The following is a 26,530-nucleotide window of genomic DNA, read 5'->3' on the forward strand; positions in this document are numbered from 1 at the left end:
AATTACCAAATAGCCTGTGCCTGCCCCAGAGTGTCATGAATGCACACTGCTGTTGGGGACAAAAGCCAGCTTGACTCTCCCTACCCCCGGGAACCCCCTCCCCGCTTCTCAGGATGTGGCAAGCCACAGTAAAAATAGTATGCGTGTGTTCAGTACACCAAAAACAAAGCACTTAATATCTTCCCTTCATCCCCTCCCTCAGCAACCTCTCATACCCTGGCCCAGTGTGATAGCCTGGCTTTTCTAGGGCCTGTGCCCAGCCCCAATTCACTCAGCCCCCTAACCCCCAGGGTCTGGAGAAAAGACAAAGGAGAGGACTTCAAGATAGCCGGAATATCAGTTCAGTGGCCCTGTGGGGATCAGGCAGGGTTGTGTCTAGAGGCTCCATGTTCATTCCGTTGGGAATACTCGCTGCTACCTCCAGAGATCAAGACTTGGTACCAACTTGAAATCACAGACTCCAGGCTGAAAGAAGCCCTGAGAGGAGGTGAAGGCAGGCTGCCATCATGTGGTTATCTTTGGGTTCCTATGTGGCCAGACCTTCCATAGAAAGCAATTAAGGTTCTCCTTCAATAAAATAAAATAAAATAAAATAAAATAAAATAAAATAAAATAAAATAAAATAAACCGAGTTGGCCACAAAAGGAACTCTCCAGGCTGCCTGTCCCTGGATCCCCCGTCTGCCCGTCACTTGCCAGCTCCTGATATTTTGTTGGTTGGTTAGGAAAAGTTGTGCTTTGATTAGCATTCTTGCAAGGAAAAACAAACAACCCAAGCACGGTGGGACCCACCTCCAAGATTTGGCAGGCCCCACACCCTTAGTCTTTTCTTCCACGAGGGTCTTTGAGGTTGAGAACTAGAGGGGCCTGACTTCCTGTGGCACCTCCCAGGAGCTTGCCCAGGGGTTCCCTCCAGAGGGTCTTTGGTTTGGTTGGTTCCTTATGGAGGAGGCTTCTGTGATTTTAATTTTAACAAAGTTTGTTCCGGAAACAAAAAACGAATCCTTGGGTAGTAGTGAGGAAGGTGGTCGGCGCGGTGTGAGGGTGTTGAGTGGAGTGGGAGGAGGGGGGGAGTGGTGGGTCCAGTGTGGGTGGGCTCATTCATTAGCGAGGTTTTGCTGTGTGGGCTCCTGGACTATGGTAGAGTGCAGACCACCAACACCATCCGTGTGGAGGAATTTCCTGCTGTCTGACCAGAAAGAGTTCTGCTGGCCTAGTCTGGCCTCACATCAACACCTAGGGAATAAAGGAACATTAGATGAGAGATTTGCACAGCACTTGTATGTTCCTTTACCTGTGGCTAGTGTTACCTCACTGTGTGTGAGAGAGCTCTTAAATTTGTGTGGTCTACAAATGAGTTTCTTAGTCTCTCTCTCTCTCTCTCTCTCTCTCTCTCTCTCTCTCTCTCTCTCTCTTTCTCTCTCTACACACACACACACACACACACACACACACACACACCAGCAAAGGCCTCACATACCTCCTTAAATAATTGTATTAAGTAGAACTCACTTAAACAGAAAAGAAATATTCTTCCATTCACTTATGTTCAGGATGACACAACACGTTTGGTGTGATCTTCCCCAGGGCAGACCTACTTCTCTTGCTCCTTTTTAGCTTTCCTTACTTGCCTGTAGTTCTTGCTGCTGCAGGGTTGAGGCCCCTTGGGCTTCCTGTTGTCCACTCCAGCGTGTCTATTACTGCTGTCCTTGCGTTTATGTTCAGCCAGTCATGTTGAAAGTGGCTTTGAATGACCTTGTAGGACAGCGTCATTGGGGGCAGTGCATTTTTAGAGAGACACAACGTGGTTTTGAATCTCTGGATAACCATGGTGTGTGAATTCTGCTTAGTTAAACCCCTTCATTCCTGTGTGATTATATCTCTAGGCTGCTCAGTTGTCTTCTGGGGCCAACCTTGTTCTCTGCTTCCTGGTTTTGGTAAACCTATGGTCATCTTTTCTTTTTAAGACTTATTTATCTACTTTATGTATATGAGTATGCATGGCTCTCTTCAGACACACCAGAAGAGGGCATCCGATCCCATTACAGATGATTGTGAACCACCATGTGGTTGGTGGGAATTGAACTCAGGACCTCTGGGAGAGCAGTCAGTGCTCTTACCACTGAGCCATCAGAGAGGGGATGGCAGGAATAGTTCCAGCATCTCCTGCTACTTTAGCCTCTTTAGCATAAGTGTCCACACTAGGGGAGCTACTAGCAATGGGCCAGAAGTAAGGCTTAGGGTTCTCAAGTTCTAGTGCTGTTATTCTTTCTGATGATGCTCTGCAGAGCAGGGTGTGTCTCTTTCATGACTAGCCGCAGAGGCCACCTCAGCCCCTGGCTTGGGGCACATGCTCAATCAGGTTCCACTAAGAAGGAGGCAGGGAGCTGGCTCCATAGGTTAGAGCATTTGTCAGTGCCGGGTTTGTAACCTCAGCCACCCACGTGAGAGAGCAAGGCATGGCTGTAGGAGCCTATTCCTGTACCACTGGGGAGTGGAGACAGGAGGATTCCAAGAACTCCCTGGTCAGCGGGCCTGCCTGCAGTAAAGCAGAAAGTGATAGAGTAGAATCCCCCAGCATCCCCTTCTGGCCTTTGCATGTGTACACATGGATGTTCATAAGTGCACACATACATGGACATACCCTGCATACCCCTCCCCCTCCATTCTATCCCGGGAGCTGTATAGAGTGCTAGAATTAAAAAAAATAGAACAAACAGATATTCCAGTGCCTCCATGTACTGATAAAGAGTATGTTTTGCTTTGTGTAACAGAAACCTGACTACAGGAGCTAAAGCAAATGTTTCTTCTCTTTGACTCAGCAAGACCTGTGTAGCACGCTACTATGCACTGTGCCCTGTCCTGGGCGTTTTCTGTAATGTTTATTAGCACGTCTCAGCAGGAGTTTGCTTTTCTTATATAACAAGAAGTTGAAAGAACAGCATGTTCCAGGCTAACATGACAGCTTAAAGAAACAGTGAACTCAGGTCCTCAGAGCTCCTGGTTCTTCATCTCTAGGCTGTTGCTCTGGGTATGCATGTACATGTATGCATGCACGCACATGTGTGTTTGCCTTTGGTATGCAAGCTTTATGGTTGTATGTGAATGTGCGGTGAATATGGTGAGTATGTGAATGTGCGGGTATGGCACCGTTGCGTATACATGAAGCTGGAGTAGCGTGTCTGATGTCTTCCCTTCCCTCCTCACTACACCTTGTTGCCTTGAGACAGTCTCTTGGAGAACCAGAAGCTCACCCTTTCAGACAGAGTGGCAAGCTAGCCCCTGACTTCCAGAATATACCCATCTTTGCCCCACCCGCACTCCTGCCCTGTGCTGAGATGAGCTTTTTTTTTTTTTTTAACATAGGTGCTGGGGGGGGTGGGGGGGGATTTGAACTCAGGTTCTAGTGCTGAGCCATCTCTCCAGCCCCCAGTGTATGTCCTTTATCCTCATCTCTCAAAGATATACCGCATCTGAGTTTCTGGCATTGTCAGTGGCCCTGTCTTCTCCAGAAGCCTGGGACTCACTCTGTACTTGTGTTTCATTAACCAGAGCTGCCTGAAAGGGTGGCTGTCTAGGAAGATGGGTCGTTTTGACAGGGCACTCTGCTATCCTAGGAGGGCAAAATATGGGATGTTCTCTATCAGTATCAAAGAAGGGAAGAGTGTGTCCGTGTATGTTAATCCCATTTCAAGTTAAGGTAGTCTTCCTGTCTCTCCCTGATGATGAACTATCTGATCCAGCCATGCGTAAAGATACACCATTTCCATGCTCTTTCAGGTTAGCAAAGTCTGCTAGACTTTAGGAGACAGAAGTAGAATATCCTGCTCAGAATTTGCTGCGTTTTCAGTTCAAACTCAGAAGGCACATTCTCCTGTTGTAAGAGCCATGCAACTAAAATACCCATGAACAGATGCAGTCCTCAAACTACAGGGGCAGGTGAGGCCTAAGGAAATTACTCCAGGCAAGGCGGGGCAGGGAGGCTGGGTGTAGTTTGAGTGCATCTAAGAAGTTCTGTGGCAGTATCTGTCAAAGCCCCAAGGCTGCCCCATCTTGTGATGACTAGGAGGACGGCTTACTGTGGCCAGACTGTGGCTGAAGAGCTATAAAGAACAGATCAGGCCAGGTGGTGGTGGCGCACGCTTTTAATCCCAGCACTCAGGAGGCAGAGGCAGGTGCATCTCTGAGTTGGAGGCCAACCTGGTCCACAGAGTGAGTTCTAGAACAGTCTGGCTAAGCAGGGAAACCCTATCTTGAAGAGAGAGAGAGAGAGAGAGAGAGAGAGAGAGAGAGAGAGAGAGAGAGAGAGAGAGAGAGAATAAATGAGACTGTGGGAGAAGCTTGGTGGGTAGAGTGCTTGCTGGGTAGACATGAAGACCTGAGCTTGGATTCCCAACACCCACATGTTTAAAAGGTGTGTAATTTCACTGCTGAGGAGGAAGAGCCCTGGAGCTTGCTGGCTAGCTATTTTAGCCAAATTGCTAAGCTCTGGGTTCAGTGAGAGACGCTGCCTTTTAAAAAGTAAGGTGAGACATGACTGGCTGAGGAAGACTCCCAACACTGACATCTGGCCTGAATAAGCATCTGTATCCAAGTACACACACACACACACACACACACACACACACACACACTCACACGGTCAGATGAGAATCCATGGGACCATTTACCAAGTGTAAGAAAGGACTAAATTTGTCCAGGGTGACTTCCCAGGAAGATGAGTCTAAGTCCAACAGATCCAGAGGGAGGGCTACTATTTATTTTATTTATTTATTTTTGTCTTACATCTTTGATTAGCTTTTATGTTTTCCTTGATTCTTTGACACCAGAGCCCTTCTGTGTCCCACATAGTGCCACGCGCTGCTGTGTGTGTGTGTGTGTGTGTGTGTGTGTGTGTGTGTGTGTGTGTGTGTGTGATAGGTACAATTTCCTACAGTCCGTGAGTCAATTTTGATGCCCACTAACCCAATGAGGGGCATCGGGTTGTCATCTCCGCTTTGGAGATGAGGAAGCTGAGGCACAGGCGTTTAAAGCAGCCCACCCTGTCTGTACAAGGCAGAGCCAGGGTCACCAACCCAGCAGCTGGCCCCAGCGTCTGTGCTCTTGACTTGAGTGCATTCCACATTTAATGTCATCCATTGTTTCAGAATTCGTGTGGTACTGAGTTTTCAAACAAGAGTAGAGAGCACTTAGAAAACTATCATCAAATCAGTTCGATGGCCAGCAAGTCCTCACTGAACGACTGCCAGGTGTGCTTGCCTCATATATTCAGTAGGCCCAGCTTCACCATGAACACAGACTTCGTCATCCATGAGGAAGCAGGAAGTCACACTAGACACTGAACATAGGCAACTGGAAAAGAATATGTAGAGAACTCACAGACAAACCTTTTCCCCAAACCAGACAAAGTCCATGGCAGGATGGTGGCTTTTTTTCCCATTTCTGCCAAGGTCTCTCATGCAAAAGATGTGGCCATTTGAGGATGAAGCAAGCCATGGCGGATGGAATTCCTTGGCATAAGTGCTCGGGGTGAGAGAGAGGTGAGCAAGACCCAGGTCAATGCAGGAACAGATAACCAATATAATCGGAGTCCCTCTGACCGGCTCACCCATTAAGTTTGAACATCTATGTTAATTTATGGCCTCACACTTAAAAATCACCTTTTGTAAAGTAACTGTAAATATTCCCAGATTTCTCCCGACGCAGTCGACCTCGAGAACGACACTGGCAGCATCAGCTGCTTCCGTCAGCATTTATGCTGTTCCTTCGATTAGCACGATGGATTTTTACAGCCATTTGTGAGTTTCTTGGCAGCCTAATAAGAAACACACACAAGTTCCTACTGAAGAGGAAGATAGTCTTTCTACTTAGGGCCAGAAGGGGTCGCCACTGCCCCATGGCTAAAGTCAGCCCTGGCACTAATCAGGAACATACCCAGCCTCTCTCTCTCTCTCTCTCTCTCTCTCTCTCTCTCTCTCTCTCTCTCTCTCTCTCTCTCTCTCCCTCCCTCCCTCCCTCCCTCCCTCCCTCTCTCTCTCCCTCCCTCCCTCTCTCTCTCTCTCCCCCTCCCCCCTCCCCCTCCCCCTCCCCCTCCCTCTCCCTCTCCCCCCCTCTCTCTCTCACTCCCTCCCTCTCTCCCTCTCTCCTCCTTCCCTCCCTCCCTCTTCTCTCATCCCTAATAAATAAACACATGGGAAGCTTGCATGGTACAGATTGGATGGAGCCCTAAATTTGAAAAAGTTTTAAAATGACATTTTTTTTTCTTTTCAAATGTACTGTGGCTTTGAGAAGATTTACAAAAATATCTGCACCTGGAACTTGTCTATATCATCAATATCATCGCTCAAAAATGTATTGTATGAACAGCATGCTGAAATTGCCCCGAATTCCTCACCACAACGATGATTTATACACAGCTAAACAATCACAATGGCTCTGTGTTTTAAATGAAAAGTGTACATGTGCTGTTTGGTGCTGTCCTCATAAATATCTGCTAATAATAAGTTGGCCCGTGGAGCTAAATTGAAAAGATCTTCTCTTGAAAGAACAGATTCCTCTACAAAGCTCTGAAAATTGTCTTCATACAAAATGTGTTTTCCTTAAAGGAAAGTCCCAAAGTCCCCTGCTTCCTTGGGGGACATATCTGAGAGGGTTCTGTTCACTCAGTAAATCTTTGGGGGAACCCATAGTGTCCGGCATCCTAAATACAAAAGTCACAAGGTTTGAATCCTGCCTGTGGAGTAAGGGATCAGTTTACCCTCCATCCAAGGAAGAATTTCTTTCCAGAGCAAACAGTTCACACCCCTGGCAGTCAGTAGGTACGTCAGATTCTCCCTTAGCCAGCTGACATCTCCAGGGAATGGCTGGGGACCTGGTGTAAGGGCTATGGTATCTTGCTTCAGTCTGTCTTCCTGTCATTTGTATTTAAAACCACTGTCTGGAAAAGGAGGCCCAGGCATCCTTTCCACAGTTGAGTTCTTGGCTCTCCCAGAGCTGGGTTTGACTTGTTGACATACACCTTACTACTGGCCAGTTGGGCATGCCCAGTGGTAGTGTCTGATGGCAGTGGTGGGTACACATTCTCCAAGGGATCAGACCAAGAACATTGAACACTGACAGGATAGAGAAAATAAGGCAGGACCTTAGAGGTTCTACTCTGAAAGCAAGTGTCACCCTCCAAGATCCCCCAGGATTCCCCTTGTGCCCAGGAAGTTCTAATGTTCACAACTTTCTTTCCCACACCCGACTGTCTGCCTTGAACTGACCTCCAGTTCACTCGTTATCCCAGTCTTTGCATAAGCCTCAGTTCCGTTAGGTCTCCCGTTTGGTCCCTTCCTGCACCAGACCCTGCAGAAGTTGCTTTGACAGCAGCCAGTAAACAGACCTTACTAACAGCAGAATTCAAGAGCAAGTTATTCGTGAGAGATGTGTCATGGAGGGTTGTTATCTCTTGCATTGGTCCTTCAAAGGCAGCCTGGTGCCTGGTTCTGGCACCCCTGACCCCGGCTCTGGTTCTCCATTCTCTGTGGACACAGGTGATGGGTGAACATAGCCAGAGGCCAAGATTCAATAAAGAAAGCTACAACAAATCCAAGTAAGCCCCTTCCTGTCTTCTAGAGTCCTGTGCCAGCTCTGACACAGTGACTCTGAGGACCTCATGATTTGTGAGTCAGAGAAGTCGTCAGAGACCCCTCACTTTACCTGCTGGGTCGTCTCCTGTGGGCAGCTGAACCCCACAGTCTACCTGTTTCACATTTGACCCCTTACTCAGATAAGGTTCCCCAAACCTGTACAGTGACTACAAACCTTACGTGAGGTTTCATATACTGGAGGCAGGGAGGGACCACACTGGCAATCACAAAGGTTAAGATCTAAAAAGATCTCCTTACAGCATCCCCGACTTCCTCCATGTGACAGTACCAACATGTCACCTGCCAGCCTCCCATTCATTTCCTTACCCCACCGCTCTTCATGGGCCTGTACTGTTCCAGCCCCAGCCATGAATTCCTTGAGTGTTTGGTTCCAAACAATTCATCTTTTCTACTTCTCCTCCTATGCAATAGCAGGACACAAGAAAAAAAAAAAAGCTTCTTCCAAAAGGTGACAAAGAAGGGATGTCAAATTCTTCTTACTGGATTTTTTTTTTAAATCTCCATCACCTGATCTCGTTTATGTTTTTAACTCTCAGATGTCAACAAGGTGTGGAATTGTTTCTGCTCTGCTTCCAACAATGTGATGGATAGAGACTCCCATTTGAGTTTCCCTCAAACCACATCCGACTTTGGTGCCTTCCTTTTATATCCACACGAGCGCTCATGAGAAGTAGACATTTTAGCCAGTTCTCAAAGTACTTCACAGTGTTTACGTGTTTCCTTCTTCACAGAGAAAATCCAAGTAGAGTTTTTACTTTTCCTTACATAGCATTGGCCCTCAGCACAGGCAAGGACTCTGTTGTTTTAGACAGAATGTGGAGGACTCTGCCAGGCTCTGTACTAACTGACAACTTCTTCTAGATGATGCTAAGCATTGAGATTCTAGTTAAACCCAACCATTACAAGCAGAATGCAAATGTGTCCTCAAATTTGTCGGAAGGTAGGGTATAAAGAAATAACGCTTCCTTTGCAATGAGGCAGAGATGTGCGTGCAGTCTCTACTTGTAGAGAACACATGGACACCCAGTGGGACAGCCCTTGGCACTCACGGTGACTCTCAGAGCGGGAAAGTTCTGAGTCCTGAGATCAAATATCACAGATTTTAAAACCAAGTTTTTGTTCCTGACATTTATGTATTTGGGGCTAATATTATGAAAAGATTTTTCCTCACTTTTCTGAGTATATGACTCTAATTCAAGCTATACATATTTCATCTCTAGAGATTAGAATATTTTAAGAAGTATCTCTATGTCTTTCTGTCTCTTATCTCTCTGACTCTCTGTCTCTCTGTCTCTGTCTCTGTCTCTCTGTGTGTGTGTGTGTGTGTGTGTGTGTGTGTGTGTGTGTGTGTTGATCAACAGTGATCAACTTGATTGTTGTTGGATTCTATTGATTGTTTTTGGATACAGAGTCTTTTGTGTGAACCTGGGCCTGCCACCTCTTCTTGACTAGTTGGTCAGTGGTCTCAGGAGCCACTTTCTTGAAGCATCCCCCATTTCCACCCTGTTGTGCTGGGATTACACGTGCCTGCTGTCATACCTGGGTTTTGCATGGGTATTGATGAGCCAAACTCAAGGCAAGCACTATACCCATGGAGACATGTCTCCAGTCCCATCTTAAATAAATCTTCAAATGGGTGGAGTGGAGAGCAATTTGGTGTTTAACTTCTGGGATACAGCATAGCTACCTACTTGCTTGAGATTTTCTAAATTCCCAGCTCTCTTTTATTTTTTTACCCACCAAGAACCCTATCTGGTGAGCTCACAGAGGACAGAGAGCCCTTTTGCTCATAGTCCTAGGCAAGTAGACTTGCTGCTGTGAAGTCGATAGACTAGTTAGCATAGAATAGCTGAAAGGAAAGCTTAGAGCGGTGCTTCTCAATCTGTGGGTCGCGACCCCTTTGGGGGTGGAACGATGTTTTTGCAACAGTTGCCTGTGACCATCTGTAATCAAATATTTACAATTAACGTTTATAAACGCAGCAACATTCCAGTTATGAGGCAGCAACAAAAGTCATTTTATGGTTGGGGGTCACCACAACATGAAGAACTGTATTAAAGGGTTGAAGCATTGGGAAAGGTTGAGAACCACACTTCCTTAGAGGATTCATGGATGAAGAAAAATTGAGAGAGGTAGGCAAGCCAGCAGCCTAGACATGTGTCTAAGAGACCCATGCAATGCTTTGCTTGGAATGCCTTCCAGCAAGTAGAGGAGGCAAGGAGCCCATATACAACTCATCTTTAGGGCCAGCATCTCCATGGTCATTCCAGAAAGAACTCAAGCCTTGCATTAGTTCCCACCTCAACCCAGTGCCATGAGGTAACGGGCGCATCCTCCCCCACCTCGGCCCCACTGACGCACGGAGAAGAGCAAGGCAGAGACAGTCTGTCTGAGAAACTGAGCACTTCTATGCAAAAGAGACTGAGAATTCTCTAGAGGGACTGTTACATCAGACTAGGTTATAATCCAGAATAGATTAATAAATTGTTATTTTCCCGTTGCTCAGGGCATAGGAGCCCATGAGAAAGCATTTAAAAAAAACTAAACAGAGCACATGTTCATGTGTACCTCAGGAGTGGTTTTAATGTTTCAAGAAAGTGGCTATGTATATACATGTATATACAATGTAATATATATAATTATACAATTATATATATAATTAAATATATAATTATATATATATATATATATATATATATATATATATATATATATGCAGATGTCTTTGGGTATGTCTGTGATTCAGTTTCCTTAATTGTTAAGTGAGAATAAATACTAACTTTTGTTCCTTCATGTATTCAAGTAACAGAGACACCACATTCTGGAGTCCTTTTAGAAAACAGGAAGTGTGTTGCCTTTCTGCTGTGGAAACTGTTCTTACAGGAGAAAAGAGAGGGAGAGGGAGGGGAGCACAGCCTGGGGCCAGCACCTAGCAGCCATGATCTTCTTTCCATGTAAGAGTTCTGCACACATCTATAGGAGCTGCAGACATCTGTTAGAGGTCCTTTTAAAAAAATTATGTGTATGAATATTTTGCCCACATGTATGTCTGCACTGGATTCACACAGTGCCTGCAGAGGGCAGAGAAGGGCATTGAATCCCCTGAACTGGAATTCTAGCCATTTGTTAGCCACAGTGTAGGTGCCAAGACTTGAATCCAAGCCCTCTGCAAGAGCAGCCAGTGCCATTAACAACTGAGACATCTCTTTCCCCAATTTATTTTTTAAGATTTCTTTTTATTTATGTTTATATGAATGTGTCCGTGTGAGTGTATGTAACACATGCATACCTGGAGAAGTACACATGACAGAGAAAAATGCACAGGAGAATCTACAAAGCTCCTGATCCCAAACCATCTTTCCCTCTTCCCACAGTCCACCCTTGACAATCTGCCCTCTCTGTGGATTTTGAGATCCAGCGGTGCTTCTGGCCTGATGTTCATCAGTTTCTATGCTGTTCCCAGATGCTAGCAAACCAGGGCTGGACCATGCCTGAGGAACTTGTTGGAGGCTGGGTTGGGATCATGGCTCCTATCCTTCAGCCCCCATGCTTCGCTAAGACTATATTATTTTCTTAGCTCAAATTGCCATTCCCAACTCATTATTTCTCTATGACAAGAAAACAATATTGGCTCTTATGTAATAGCAACCTCAATGAATCTGGAAGCCATCATGGAATGGGTGGATTTTTTTCCCTTCTTTAAAAAAGAGAGAGAGAGAAATAAATTGAGATTGTTTTCATATGCCTGAGAATATTTATGAACTCTTCCCCCCTTTTCCTCATTGCATATTTTACCCAGTGCATTTGTATGTCATAAAAAATAAATCTTTATGGGGAGCAGAGGCAGAGAGGGGACCAGAGCAATTAAAAGTCTGGGTACCCATCAAGTTCATGAGACATTGGCCATCATGGGTCAATGGGTGCTGCAGTCTGTCTGAGGTTAGTTAGCTACTCAAGTCACCATCTCTAAGGAAGTCTTTCAGAGGCAAGATTTCAAACTCACACACTGAAGGAATTCATATTGCCTCGTCATTCTGGTCTCTTTCCTATCCGTCTTACCAGCGTAGAAAGCTCACTGTGAGTAGTTTCATGACCTGAATGCCATCAACCAAAAGAGACCATTTTATCCTGTGGTTTCAGGACTGAGCCAGCAGGGAGGAGGGAGAAAGCTGGAAGAGAACATCCAGGTATTGCCTGTGCTGCCTTGTCTGTCTGGATGTGTTTTAACTTATGGGTGTGGCATGTCTGTTTCCCTTAGACCATCCCTTTCTACATGGCTTGTCACCAAGGAGGGAGCCAGGGAGCATAAGGGACTTAGTTATGACTGTGCATTAAACATACAAGGGAGAGTGCATGGTGGCACATGCCTGCAATCTTAGTACTAGGGGGGTGGAAACAGAAGGATCCAAAGCTCAAGGCCAACTTTGACCAGTTATTAAGGTCAGTTATATGAATTATATAAGGCTAGTCTAGGCTTCATAGAAGTTCCCCAAAACAATTTAAAATATAAATGAGGGAGGGAGGAAAAGGTCTTTGACCTCAGAGACTTGACTTCAAAACTGAAGCGACTTGGAATCTCCCATTTACTGTTGCACCTTGGAATGCTTAAGAATATACTGATTGGAGAGTATGGGAAGATTCACATGGACAGAAGGACACCTGCTGAGCTGGGTCACAAAAATAATAACACTGATAACCACTGACCAATCTGTTCCAGCCCAGGCCCTTGTATTGGGAACTCCCCTTCCACTGTCTGAGTTGAGTGAGCCTACAAGGGGCCATGATCCTCATTGTCATTCCTGACTTGAGGAAGCTGTCATTCAATAAAGTTGAGGAGCTAACCTCTAGCCACAGAGAGGTACCAGGGCCAGAGGCACAGAAACGATTTACAGTGCCTAAAACTAACGCAATAAGCATAAACAAGGCAGTGAAATAAATCATGCCCAAGCCCTTTGGAGAGACCTCTTCAGTTAAAGGACCTTGAAGCTATAACCATAACAGTGGATCTATTCTAAGGAAAATCCAAATCTAGGGCAGCTGCAGTTCATGTGGCTCCTTTCCTGCTTCTCATCTCATCTCATGCCTCTACCATGGTTAACATCATCTCCAACCTCAATGCTCCTGACCAGGAATACAGAGCTGCAGGCTAAGTAACTGACAAACAGTGAGCATGCTTAGAATGTACATGCTGTGTGTTGTGTTACAGTAATGACTCAAGGACTAGTTAGACTTGTTGCTAAAGTTTAGCTCTTCCATTTAAGAGCTCATTCGACAAACAGTTGAAATCTATCCAGACCTAGTCTTCCAAGGTCTCCGTCATTGCCTCAAGCCTCTTTGCTCAATTTCTTTGTTCTTCAAGGTCTCCAAAGAGGTGTTTGAAGTCAGGACTTGAAATGTCTTCCTTTCCTTTGCATACTCTTTCATATCCCCTGGACGATACAAACTGATAAAATTTTAACAAGTATACCCTGTGTAATGGTCATATTTAAATGCCAACTTGCCACAACCTAAATTTGCCTGGGAAGAGAGTTTCAATTTACCTAGATCAGGTTGAGGATCTACCTAGATCAGGTTGACCTGGAATTATACTGATTGTTTATTGATATGAAAAGACCTAGTCTATTGTGGGTGGCACCATTCCCTAGGCAGAGGGTATATTTGTTTGTCTGATCTTGACTGTGGATGTGGTATGACGGTTGTCTCAGGCTTTTGCCTCCATGACTTCCCAACAAAGATAATCAACAATCCCTCCCTTCTATTGCCTTCTATCAGGATGTCTTAGCAGGACAACAGAAATAAATCTAAAATACTGTGTTATTTTTTCCTGTTCCCGCTGTGATTGGGTTTTTGCCCCATTCTATCGCTGAAAGGACTAAAGGGATTTGAGTAAGCAAACAAACCCAGCATGAAATGCAATCACTTTGGGGAGAAAAGCATAATAAGTATTGTCTAGTACCCACCCTCTGCTTTAGCCCTTGAATAGTCTGGTAATCTCATCACAGTCTAGACAATCACTGAAGGGAATTCAAGTATTTTTCCCAACCCTTCTCACTCTGTTCTCCCAAACTGGAAACACAAAGCAGATGATGAAGAGTTCAAATGCCACACCAGGGAGAAGGAAGTATTGAGAAAACCTCTAGCTGGTTTCCAAACATTCCAGGAAGTGTTCAGCGGCATTGTCTCAGACCGAGTCCCTCCATTGTCTCAAACAAAAGGTCTCCTATGCAAAGACAAAAGTAGGTTATGTGGGAGTGGCTAATTAATGGAAGACACATCTGGGAAGTCATGAGAAGGATGACAGGCCTTACAGCTTCTCGGGATGCCAATGTCCCTTCTTGTATCTGCTGCCATGTGGAGCATCTGGGACTCCCATGATCTCAGGAGTATATTGTAAACTAGAGTCTTGTGGGGTTTTAGGAGCTGGGCTGATGTCACAGGTACAGTGGTTAATGACCAACCAGCCAACTATTTTGTAAATACCCTGTATATTCAAGTGTTAAGTTTCCATGTCATGGCTCTGTGACTAAGAGGTCCTATGCTCCTGTGGGTCTAAATGAATTATTTGCTAATTAATCAGGACTATAGAAGACTATAAAGTTCTTCTGCCACCTCATCTTCCTTTAGGTGTTATTTCTTTGAGCTGCATCTGTGGTAGGTCTCTATGCAAGTGGACACGATGGCACATTGCTAGTGGCCATTCCTGTCTAGTGCATTGTTCTGACCATTTGGAACAGCTTTGATCTGTCTGCTCTAGATGAACCTCCAGCCTCTCAGATACTTAGTGTATCTCTGTATATCCCCTTAAACATTCTTATGTCCTGTTTCCTGAAGGCCTGTTTCCTTCCCCTTCTCCAACTGGATTAGTCAAAGTTAATGATACCACAAAATCTGGTCTCTATCTTAGGACTACTTCTGTGCCATTTTAATTTTGTAACTAGCCCTTTCTACAAAGTTAGTGTGTGTGTGTGTGTGTGTGTGTGTGTGTGTGTGTGTGTGTGTTTATTGCCAATCACTAACAAAATAATAATAGGTAAAATAAGAAAATTGAAGTTGCCTCATGCCCTACAAGCTGGAGATAATCACTGTGAAGATTTTGGCATGTGTTCTACCTGCTGAAGTTCTTTATTTAATAGAATGAACATCATGATAAACATAAAAGAAATTTAAATGTAATCAAATTAATGGTATAAACAGTATTTACTACTTGGCTAGTTTTTCAGATTTATTTGTGTGTGTGTGTGTGTGTGTGTGTGTGTGTGTGTGTGTGTGCGCGCGCGCACGCAGGTGCAAGAGGCTATAGAGACTAAAAGAGGATGTTAGATTCCCAAGAGCTGGAGTTGCAGGTGGCCATAAGTTGCCTGACATGGGTTTTGGTAAAAAGATTCTAGTCACTGGTATAGCAGTGACTTCCCTGCACCATCTCTCCAGGCCCAGAGTTTGTATCCTTGTATCAAATCATGCTAATAGCCACCAGGACTTCAGTTGTATGTGTTGAAATGGCACAGCAGTGACAAGGCATGACTCAGCATGCTTAGTCTACTCCGAAGTCTCCATAACTGTATTTGGTAAGAAGAGAGCTGACCCTGCTTTTGCTCTTCCATGCCAGCCCTTGAGAGAGGCTTGACAAAGGCTCTGAGGAAACTGGATGACTACCTGAACACCCCGCTGCCAGAGGAGATTGACACCAACATCCGTGGGGATGAGAAGGGATCCCAGCGCAAGTTCCTGGATGGGGATGAGCTGACCCTGGCTGACTGCAATCTGCTGCCCAAGTTGCATGTGGTCAAGGTAAGAGAGGTCTGTTTTTTCATGGGTGCTGGCTTCATCTCAGGCCCAGCCAATTGGGTGGATAAATCAATGGAAGTAAGCAAAATCCAGGAGCTAAGATTTTGGGCTCTAAATTCAGATCTATCAGGGACTCAAGGTCATCCTTCACTTCTTGCTTGGTGAAAGCCTCTCTTGAGGTTTAATTTTCTCAATTTTTAATAAAATTATATATCTGGGTGTTTTCTCTCATATACATATATATATGTATATATATGTGTGTATATATATGTATGTATATGTGTATATATGTATATATATGTTTACTTGTATACACACACATATATGTGTACATAGACATGTGTATATATATATATGTGTGTACCTACATGTATATATATACATGTGTGTGTATGTGTGTATATACATATACACACATACACACACATGCATGCACACATACATACTATGTGTGTGTGCCTGGTGCCCATGGAAGCAAGAAGAGGGTATCAGATGCTCTGGAACTGAAATTACAGATGGTTGTGAGCTGCCATATGGGTGCTGGGAATTGAACCTGAGCCTCTGAAAGAGCAGCCAATTCCCTCAGCCACTGAACCTTCTCTCCTGTCCCTGCCTGAGCTTTCATTTTTATCTATAAAATAGTCACATGCCGTTTGTCTCTAGGGTAGTTGTGGGACTAAGCATAATATGAATTGCTCATTATACCATAGGGATTGGATGTGTCGTAACTATAATGCCACTGTATGTATAGTTGCATCATAGCCTTTTGGAGTTACCCTGCCTTGCTTTCATACCTGCATTAGGTGGGTCCTCGTGGGTCTTCATACATCCTCATGCACAGACCTTGTAGAGGCTCCGTAGGGTACCTACCCATCAACTTTCCTCTCTATTGGCTGGAGCAATAGAGGGTACAAAGGAGTGGAGAGAAAGCACCCTCTCAGTCTCAGTGAACCTGTTGACCATCAGCACCATGTACTACAGTCCTTCCCCATACAAAACATAACAGTATGAATGGTCTTAAGAAGATACTTTAGGGGTTATTTCAAACACCTCAAGCCCACACTGCCCTGCCTCCTGCTGTGTCTGTGACCACCTTTTGTGCAGTGTGATGGCACATTTCTGAGTGATGAGGAGCCGCCCTCTGTCTTATCTCACATAGCTCTGATTATTACAGCATCTTTCCTTACATGGAGCCCAAGGATACTTCCTAGAGTAACACAGAACATCTCTGTTCCCATTTATCTATTGGAACACAGCAATTGCATCTACTTGGCTTCTGTAAACAGATATCTCACCCCTCCATGTGTGTGTGTACACTGCGTACATGTGTGCACACATGCACACACACACACGTCTGTGGAGGCTAGACATTAACAGTGGGCATCTTCCTCAGTCTCTCCCCAACTTATTCTTCTAATACAATGTGTCTCACTGAACTCAGAGCTCACCAATTTGGTTAGACCTGCTGGCCAGTGAGCTCCAGGGACCCTCTCATCTCTGTCTCCCAGTACTTGGATTCCAGGTGTGCATCACCACACCTGTTTTCATGTATGGGTTACACTAGAGATCTACACTCAGGTTCTCATGCTTGCAAAAAAAAAAAAAAAAAAGTACTTTACTGACTCAGTTATCTCCTCAGTTCGAGGTGATCCCTGTCCTTTTTGATACCCACTGTCTAGAGCAACATGCAGTAGGGTCTTACAACCAAACAGTTCCTTGCTTTTACCATGTCTATGCCTTACCATGTCATTTTGTCAATGTCTCTGTGAGAACAATAGCCTTTTTAAAGGGCCATAGCCCTTTAATAAACATGCATTTATGGGCAATCTGACCAGCTACTATATATCTTTTAGAATACTCATGTTTTTTTTTTTCTACCATTCACACTGGAGAAGGTTAGCCCATTGCTCAGAAGCAGGGTAGATCTATTACTTTCACACACCACTTTGTGGTAAGGTCACTTAGCTGAACATCTATGTGTAAGTGTCCAACTGTCCTGGGTTAGAGCTAAAACTGGGGGAGGAAATCACATGATTCTAGGGCAGGCCAATGCAATACTATACTTTACTATGAAGACATTTTGGGCTCAGGGCCAAGCTAAAGATCTCTTGTAGGTCAAGCCAAGTATGTCACTTTGAAGTTATTAATTATTGCAGGCCCCACCCACCAAATTGTGCTTTCTTCTCCTTTCCCTGAGGAATAGGCAGAACCATTAGGGATGTGTGATGCTTGCTCAGTCACACAGTGCCATAGTGATATAACAGAATGATCAGAAGACCCGTGTTCTAATTCATCATTTGCCACCAACTAGCTGGGCGGAGTCGGACGAGTCATTTGATCTTTTAGGATTTCGTTTTTCTTGTGCCTAAAAGAAGAGATGTGGATCAGCCTCCCTCTCCCCTGCTTTCTTTTCCTTCCTTCTCTCTTTTCTACTTCAGCATGTATGGGCAGCTCACTTAAGCATCCTTTGTCAAAGTAGGCAAACACATGGCACTGGCAGGTTCTGCCTCATTCTCTGAATGTCTCAGCATTCTCTAGCCTTAAATGACTAAGTTATCCCTATGTCCTTGGAGACAGTTCAGCAGGTTTCTAGCTCTGGGATGCCGGGGATCTGGCAGAGGATAGCCTAAGAAGGGAAAAAAAGGCTGAGTCTGGACTCCTGTCTCCTTGGATTTCTGCTGATCCAGCTTATCAGATCTGGCGACCTGGCAAACCTCCGAACTGCAGAGAGGATGAAGGGGAGCCAAGGCAGTTTGGCCTCAGATGCCAAAATGTAATCAGGGCTATGGGAGCGAACTGCTTCATATAAAACAGAAAATTCAGAGCATGAACATGGAAGTGCCTCTGAATGTCAGAGCTCTGTCCACCCTTGATCCTGCCTGCCTTCTTTCATATCTATCTCCATTTCAGGATGCTGAGTGGCTGTCGTTCACACTCCCTCAGAGCCTGGTCCATGGGTAGGCTTTTCCTGGCTCAGCATGGTCACCATTTTCTCTGTGAGGGACTTGGAAGAGAGATGCACACATAAATGCAAATATAGATTCTTTTAATCCCTTGTCTGCTGTTTTCAAGCTAATACGGATAACCTAGAACACGTCTTCTAGCTTGCCTTTCTGTTGCTCTGATAAAACCAGTGGCCAAGAGCAGCCTGAAGCTTTCTTTGCCTTACATTTTCACATCACAGCCCATCATGGAGGGAGCTCAAGGCAGGAACCTAGAGGCAGGAATTAAATCAGAGACCAAGGAGAAATGAGTCTTACTGACTTGCTCCACTTGGCTTGTTCATTACCTTTATTATATAGTCCCGACCCATTTGCCCAGGGATGATGCCACCCACAGTGGGCCAGGATCTCTTACCTCAATTAATAATCAGGAGAATGATTCAATAGACATATCCACATGGGCAACCTGACACAGTTCCTTCTCCCAGATGGCTCTAGTTAGTAAGATTGACAAAAACTCACCAGTATGCTTCTTACATAGCACTAAGCTGGAAACTCAGCACCACAAAAAAACCAAGAAAGCAAATGAATAAACAAGAAAATGAAACCCCAAATTAAAATGCTAGCATTAACAAAATATGAGTTTATCAGTCAGTGTAAAATATCAGCCCTGCCCCTGTTTCTTTGAGATCAGTTGGCACAAGGTCTAAATACTGTTGTTCTCAAATCTGAGAGTCTCCTGCCTCCATTCCTTGAGTATTTAGATTACAAGTTCATGCCGTCAGGTTGAGCTTTGCACACCATCTCTTAATAAATTTATTCCCATTACTGAACATCATTTTTATCCCAGCTGGCTAATTCCAGCTAGTTCCTTGGGTCAGATCATCATAGCTGCCTAGATTTTTTTTTCTGAGCCAAGACAATTCCTTCTTAAAGGCTTCTGGCCAAACTGGGAGGCCCTCCTATGGCAGTGACCAGAGGAAGCTCTTTGGACAGCTAGTGGTGTCTGTTGACCCAAGTCAGTCACACTCATGCAGGACAGAACATTGTGGATGGCTTCTTTGGCATTCATCATCAGAAGAGAATAATCTCATAGCAGGAAGTTCTGAATCTTGAACACTGGGAAGAACTGATGCTCCTGGAGGTTCTCGTGTTCTAAGGCAGCTAGTTTCCCAAGGAAACAGTCTGGAATTTAAAGAGATGTGTTAACATGGAGCCCTGCAGGTGTTGGTCTGGCAGAGACAAAACCTGGGTTTCTGAGGTGAGATGGATATTTGGCTGTGTTGGGAGCCAATCTTTACAGCTAAGTCCCTGTTATGTCCTGTTCTCTGTGGTTCAGCACCAGTGCAGTTGTAGATGTGTGGGAAACATAACAGACATGGTTTGGTGGCTGCTATAGAGATAAATTGTAGGCTAACTAGAAGGGGTGTGTGCCTCCTGCCCTGTCTTCCAGCCTTGCTGCAGGGTAATAGTAACTTTGCTTCAGAGCCAGACAGGCTTTTTTGGTAAGGCATGAATAGGGTGTTCACAACTCCAACATTATAAAACAAACAAACAGCAGATTGGACACAGATGTGGAGATGAATATAGGTTTTGAGTCATTAACTATCAATGGAGAGATTCTATGGAGAGGGGGGTCACAAATTGCTTCCTACAGGGGAACATGGGGCCATCCATAAAACCTGAGACCAGAAACCAGAGTAGCTGAGGCTCATCTGCCCTTTCTTCACTTTTCTGTGCTTCCCTACACACACACACACACACACACGCACACGCACACGCACACGCACACGCACACACACACACACAGATGCTTCCTTAAAGAAAAGCAGAAGAGAGACCAAAGAAAGAAGCAAATTTGAACCAAGCAAAGTATCATGTACCTTATACTTGGGAGATGGAATCGGGCGGATTGGGAATTCAAGGTCACCCTCAGCTACATAGGAATTTTGAGGTTAGCTTGGACTATGGGAACATGGATACTATATGGATAATATGTTTGTTGTTATTATAAATATTTCTTGAACTGTGTTATACTGTACACCAATCATGTCTATCTCAATACCTTCCCTTATCAATGGTGGTTTTCTTTACAGCTCACCTTTTGCATTTTCATGTATCTTGTACATCAAATATATGTGTATGTAGTGTCTTCATATACATGTTTGCACACCTGTGATCATGTGTGAGGATGGGTGCATATTCACACAAATGTGAATACATGTGGAGGTCTGAGGTTGATAAAAAAAATTATCTCCAAATTCTCTTCCAGTTTATTCGTTAAGTCACGCTCTCTCAATCAAACCCAGAGCTTCCTGATATGGCTAGTCTTTCTAGCCAGCTTCTCTCAGCCAGGCTGTATGCATACATACCTGATATGTACAGCCACCCATGAAATCATGGCCCTAACACCTCCTAACGATTTGTTCCCTGCCTTCATACCACGTCTCTCTTGTCTTCTTTGCTTAGATTGTGGCTAAGAAGTACCGAAACTATGACATCCCAGCTGAGATGACAGGCTTGTGGCGGTACCTCAAGAACGCCTATGCGCGGGATGAGTTCACCAACACCTGTGCAGCTGACAGCGAGATCGAGTTGGCCTATGCAGATGTTGCCAGGCGCCTCAGCCGATCCTGAGCTTGGCTGTCTGGCCCAATTTCTGCTGCAGAAGAATTCTACTTCTCCTAAAGGCTTTCAGCTCTAGAGACTCTTCTTCCCCATTGGCTTGGGGGAAAACATCAAAAAAGTTCGGCCACATCTTACTGGCACCCCTGAACTCAACTCCAGGCTTCTACCCTCTAAGATCAGTGCCACCCTTCTGCCTTGCTCTGCAGGAGCCTGGCAAACTGAGAGGACACGAAAGCAGATTTTTCCACCTGCTGGTCTGCTCTAGAATCAGTGTATCTGGGGTCAGTTTGCAGAGTTCCCATGGGATTGTCACTGTTCCCTTCTGCCAATATCATAGTGCTTTCTCAGATGCTCTAACAACTTGAAATGCCAGCTTCTCCCTCCCCTCCTCCTTCAGCAACTGCAAGGTGATGAACAAATGTCATTACATGATTGTTAGGGAGAGATCTATGTCTTGATTGGGGGAGACAGTGATTGGGGGCGGGGACTTAGCTGGGTGTGGCTCTGGATATCTAGCAAAACAGTTCCAGCTGCTCATTATTTCTGACAGTGGGCCAGGTGGAGACACCCACCACACACAATACACCCCGATTTCCTGCAGTTCAGGAACTGGTGCAATATGATTACATCCTGGCCAGCGCTGACCCAAGTTTTCCTCCAGTCTCCATTTTTGCCATAAAGGCAGTTGACTTATAACTCTAAACTGAGGTGACCCAGATAGTGAGGGACTTCTGGGAAGCAATGTTGATGCCAAAAGGCCCACCAGGGTCTACAGCCACAGGAGTCACTGGCTGAAGAGTAGTCATCCACTGGAGATCACATGAGTGTGTGTGTGTGTGTGTGTGTGTGTGTGTGTGTCTGTGTGTGTGTTCTTCAATGGGTGGCTTTGGGTTTGAGCAAGAGATGGAAGAGGATGGAGAGAGATGGGAGGAGATAAAGTCCTATATGAGTTTGATGTAGCCTAGAAAGATTTTAGAACAGTCTTCTCTCTCGCTATCTAAATCGTGGACTGGCGTTATAGTCCTACCAACTGTAGAGCCGACTCTAACTTCAGCCAAAAATGTCTTCCAGGCCCTTCCTAGTCACTTGCAAATGTGGTTTGTCACCTGGCTATGCTCAGGGTCCCAGTTTCTTCAGCCCCAGCCTCTGAGGGAAGAGAAAGTTTATTATGGAATGGTGTGATCATGGACTACCTTAGGAAGAAAGTCCATGGGTCTTTCTGACTGGGAAGCCACAACTTGCGTTTGGAAAATATGTACTGCCCTGGGTTCATTTTCCCACCATCAGACTCATCCAGCAGATTTTCAAGAAAGAGAAATCTTTTGTAAAAAATTTTATAAGCTAATATCTCTCTTCTTGGCCATACTCCTTGAATTTTACCTAAAAGCTCACTAGGCCTGACCATGGCAACCTCGGCCGATTAGGATCTAGGACAAATTAGTCAATAGCTCTTCCTTTACCAGTGAGCTAGTGAGTGCCTAAAAAAAAAAAAAATCCATCCCCAGGGCCTCAACTCCAACAATCCTGCTTCTGTGTCACTGACAGCGGAGGCGAGGCTTCTCAGGCTTGGAAAGGCCCTGGACTTGGCTCATTGCTCTGGAGGGTGGAGCAGCAAGGGTCCTTTCCTCAGAAATATCAACATGGTCTAACCCAAGCAGTCATTGAGACCCCTGCCTCTAGGGATCTCCAAAGCAAAGAGTGACCATTGATCCAAGGAGGGAGGAAGCAGGAGGTCTCCCTAGCCCACTGGGGGCCAGGACTCTGCCTGCTAGGACATTTTATAAACCTGAAAGGGATTTGAAGAGGCAAAACGAGTCGATTCATTTCCATCGCAACAGGAACCTTTCCACAGGCTCTCCGTAAGCTGCCCCTGGGGATGTTTAAAAGTGTAGCACTGCTGAGGGAACAGCCCCTTTTTCTTCAGAGAGGAGCCCTCAATGGGCCTCCTGGGGAAGGAGAACTTCCGGAACCTTCCGGAAGGCTGTTAAATTACAAGAAAACCCCGCTGCTTTCAGGCATCCTCCCTAGAATTTACAAGCAGGCAGGGTGAACCCAGGCAGCTCGTCCCTATTTTCCACAGGTGGGCTGATGGTAAAGATATGAAGACTAGGATACATAGAGAGGGGCTTCAGAGGAAGGGGAAGAATTCTCCTCAGGTGATGTTCTGAGCCCAGCAATTGGCAAGTCTTTAAAAACAAACTTCCCAAGCCAAGTCAATATTGTTTCTAGACGGTCCTCCTATGGTTGAATTCGTTTCACAGAAATCTCAATATTTAGGCAATGTTGGATGCTATAGGAGCAATAAGAACCCCTTTAAAGAGAGGCAAGACTTAGAAGGGAGGCTTCCTAAGTACTTTAATGCAGAAGTAACTTTAATGTTACCAGGTAATCATGAAACTGACCAATGTCTTAGAACATAATTATCACAGTATATTAAAAAAAAATAGCAATAAAGTCAATGATGATCACCCTCCTAACTCCCCCATGGATATTTTTCTCTGGAGGCTCCATCTTCTCTGGACCTTGGTCTTAACCTTGTCATGTGTATGGTTTACCATCTGCAACCACCCTGTGGTCAGGTTCCAAATCCCAACTCACACCATGTGGAAGAGTTTGCAGTGTGGACTCTTCCTGCAGAAATTCTGGATAAGAACTATTCTGGTAAATGGTAGTCCCCTAGGAAGCATTTGGATGGCAGAGAAAAGGAAGCCATCTTGAAGGAGCTATTTTGTATTCCTCTCGCACCTTGGACTGTCACATGATGATCTTGTATGTGTGAAACGTAAGTGCAAGGCAAGACAGACAGATAGCGTCCAACTCAGAATTACTGAGCTGAGTGTTCCTACTTAAAACTGCCCTCTTCTTAGGTTAATCCAGAGAGAAGACATTCATTAAGATGTTAGTAACTATCCATAATAAGGTAGAAAGTGAACTTATTGCCTGTTTCAGGATATAATTTCATAGTCTCCTGAAAAAAAAAAGAGAAATTCCTGGTAAGTTCAGGATCACAGTCATGTGTCTAACTCACCTTTTAAATGAGGGGTCTAGGTATGTTCCTGGAGCCAAAGAATCAGTTGCAAAGTAGGAAATGGCCAGTCAGTTTATTTAGCCATTCAATCCCAAACTAGTTCCAGCTTCCTGGTAGATGGCAATGTCCCCACTGGTCCCTTCTGGTGCTTGTGGCAACAGGCAAAATCTTTCTTTTTTCTTCAAAAACAAGATACTCCAAAAGTGAGGTCTGGGGAGAACCTTCTGGTACCCTCTGGATCCTGTGAGGTGTGGCAACAGTAGTGACGATATTGCCTGTGTCTAGAGGGGTGGACATTTTGCAGACAGACAGTTCCAAGCTGTTTAGGACCATCATGGAATGAAGCATGCCTGGCACAGAGAGATGTTGACTGTTTCAGAGTCCTGGGGACCTGCTAGGCCCAGGTAAATTGTATTATGAGGGAAGCCAAGGCAGAAGCTGTGTGTCCATCTAATAAAAGCTCACCACCACTAAAATAGTTTATACCTGCCATCATTCCTTTTAGAAGTAGTAGCTGCCTGGTCAGTAGGTACTTCTGGGGTTTCCCTCCATTCCTCCATGGTCCAGGAGTCAGCTCAGCTGCAAGATGAGGCAGGATCCTAATGTGGTCTTGCTTGGAAACATGAAACACTAACTCATGGTTGAAACTAAGTTCAGTGATTCTTAAGGATTATCTTTTGAGATCTACATGTTTATATCATCTATATTCATATACATTATATCTATATAAGATATTACAAAGAACCTTTAGAAAGGGTGAAGGTGAAGGAAAGAAGTGTGTCTTTGAGGCCCCAGACTCTGGTGTTGGGAGAACATTTGTGATCTTGTCATTGATCTTGGGGCCCTTCTACAGACAGGCCAGTGACTTTGTATCCACTGCTCTTTCTCATTCAAACTAACAGTTTGTGCCTGAGTTATAAGTGTATTTGATTTTCCCTTTACCGATATTTTTTCCCAGCCTAGTTTCAAGCTACGTTCATCTCACTCATTATTATGAATGAGTATAAATCAAACTGCACAATTTTATTTAATGTTGTTTCAGGAAATAAATCTATTCTCCACTATCACCAGATGCACCAGCAAAAAGAAACAAAACATTTACCCAATATAAGGTTTGACTTGAACCGTACTTTCTATAAAAATCGATCTGATGTTTGGCAAACACAGTTTTGAAGACATGGTGTTTTTGTATATAGCTAGAGATGTCCCAACATCGACTGGGAATATATTTATAGAAGATATAAGGCTAGGATCTAGCTTGATTGTAGAGTGTTTGCTTAACATGTATGAAGCTCTGGGTTGAATCTCCAGCACTTCATAAACCAAGCATGGTAGCAAACACTGGTAATCCCAGTACAAAAGAGCTGAAGGCAGGAAGATCAGGGTCAGCTGCATAGCAAACTGGAGGCCAGTCTGAACTACATGAGACCCTGCCTCAAAACAAGTGAAAACAAGTAAAATATTCAGCTGATATTTGAATTTCTCCCCACCCCCACAGTCACCTAGTTTTTCTATTTTATAAGCTTAGGAGTTAACTGTTAGCAATTCTAATTCATTGTATGTAGAGACACTCCAAATGATGGTAACTCACATTTCTTGAGATCTTTAACTGTGGTGAGAACAGACCCTGCTTTCAAGCCTTACTAAATGCACCATGCCTTTGAATACATACCAAGTCGAGTGTTTTCTTCCTATCCTTGAGCCAGCTGTAAATGCGTTTCCTGGTCTTGATTGCTATTGACTGATTCAAATAAAGTTGGTTTATTTTCAATTACTACAAAAGAGATCACTGGGCTTCTTTGGAAGAGGGTTACGCTGTTTCAGATGACAATATTTAAAAAAAAAATCTTTCTCTTTTTCAAATAAAGGTTATTTAGTTTCACATGAAATAGGGCCATTTTAAAAAAATCAAAACAACAACAACAAAAACAACTATAAAGGTAGGACTGGAGTGTGGTTCTATGGTGGAGCCATGCAAGATGTCATAGGTTTGATCCTCAGAATAGAAAGAAGGGAAAAATAAAAAGAAAGAAAGAGAGGAAGGAAAAAAGGAAGGACGGAAGGAAGGAAGGAAGAAAGAGAGGGAGGGAGGGAAAAGGGAGAGAGGAAAAAAGATGGAACAAAGAAAGAAAAAGAGGAAGGGGGAAGGAAAAAAGAAGAGAGAAGCAGGAAGTCAAAAAGCTTGTGATATAGCTGTCCCAATTCCTGTGCATCTGTTTGTTGTTTGTTTGTTTGTTAATTGGGAAGGGTATAAGTTCTTTGAGGGTATATGGGGAAAGTCAACCATTGTACCATGCCAGCCCTACTTCCCATTTCCTCTCTGCACTGTAATACCTACTGTGTCAGCTATCAGTCTACTTGTGCCCCAAACGCTCTCCTGGCTCTCATGAGCCCCAGCCCTGAGTGCAGTTGTAGCATCCCATCACTGACTCGGGGCTGAGCTTCCCAGAGTCTCTGAAGCCAACACAGTCTTCAATGGGGCCACCTGTGAGCTAT

General features: G+C 44.6%; 1 protein-coding gene across 2 annotated transcripts in view; it reads left to right on the top strand.

The window, feature by feature from the left end:
* The window catches only part of Clic5 (chloride intracellular channel 5), a 144,086-nt gene extending 118,266 nt beyond the window's left edge, over window positions 1–25,820 (top strand). The window contains exons 5-6 of one of the 2 annotated variants that reach the window (XM_034521469.2): window positions 15,258–15,439; window positions 20,848–21,099. In XM_034521469.2, coding sequence (XP_034377360.1) covers window positions 15,258–15,439; window positions 20,848–21,015 — 350 coding nt within the window. In that variant the 3' untranslated portion in view covers window positions 21,016–21,099. Of the gene's footprint in view, window positions 1–15,257; window positions 15,440–20,847 lie in introns of both variants that reach the window. The other variant, XM_034521470.2, reaches the window with a different exon arrangement.
* The last annotated feature ends 710 nt before the right edge of the window (window positions 25,821–26,530 follow it).

This window comes from Arvicanthis niloticus, chromosome 17, assembly GCF_011762505.2.
Source record: "Arvicanthis niloticus isolate mArvNil1 chromosome 17, mArvNil1.pat.X, whole genome shotgun sequence".
NCBI classification, from domain to species: Eukaryota; Metazoa; Chordata; class Mammalia; order Rodentia; family Muridae; genus Arvicanthis; species Arvicanthis niloticus.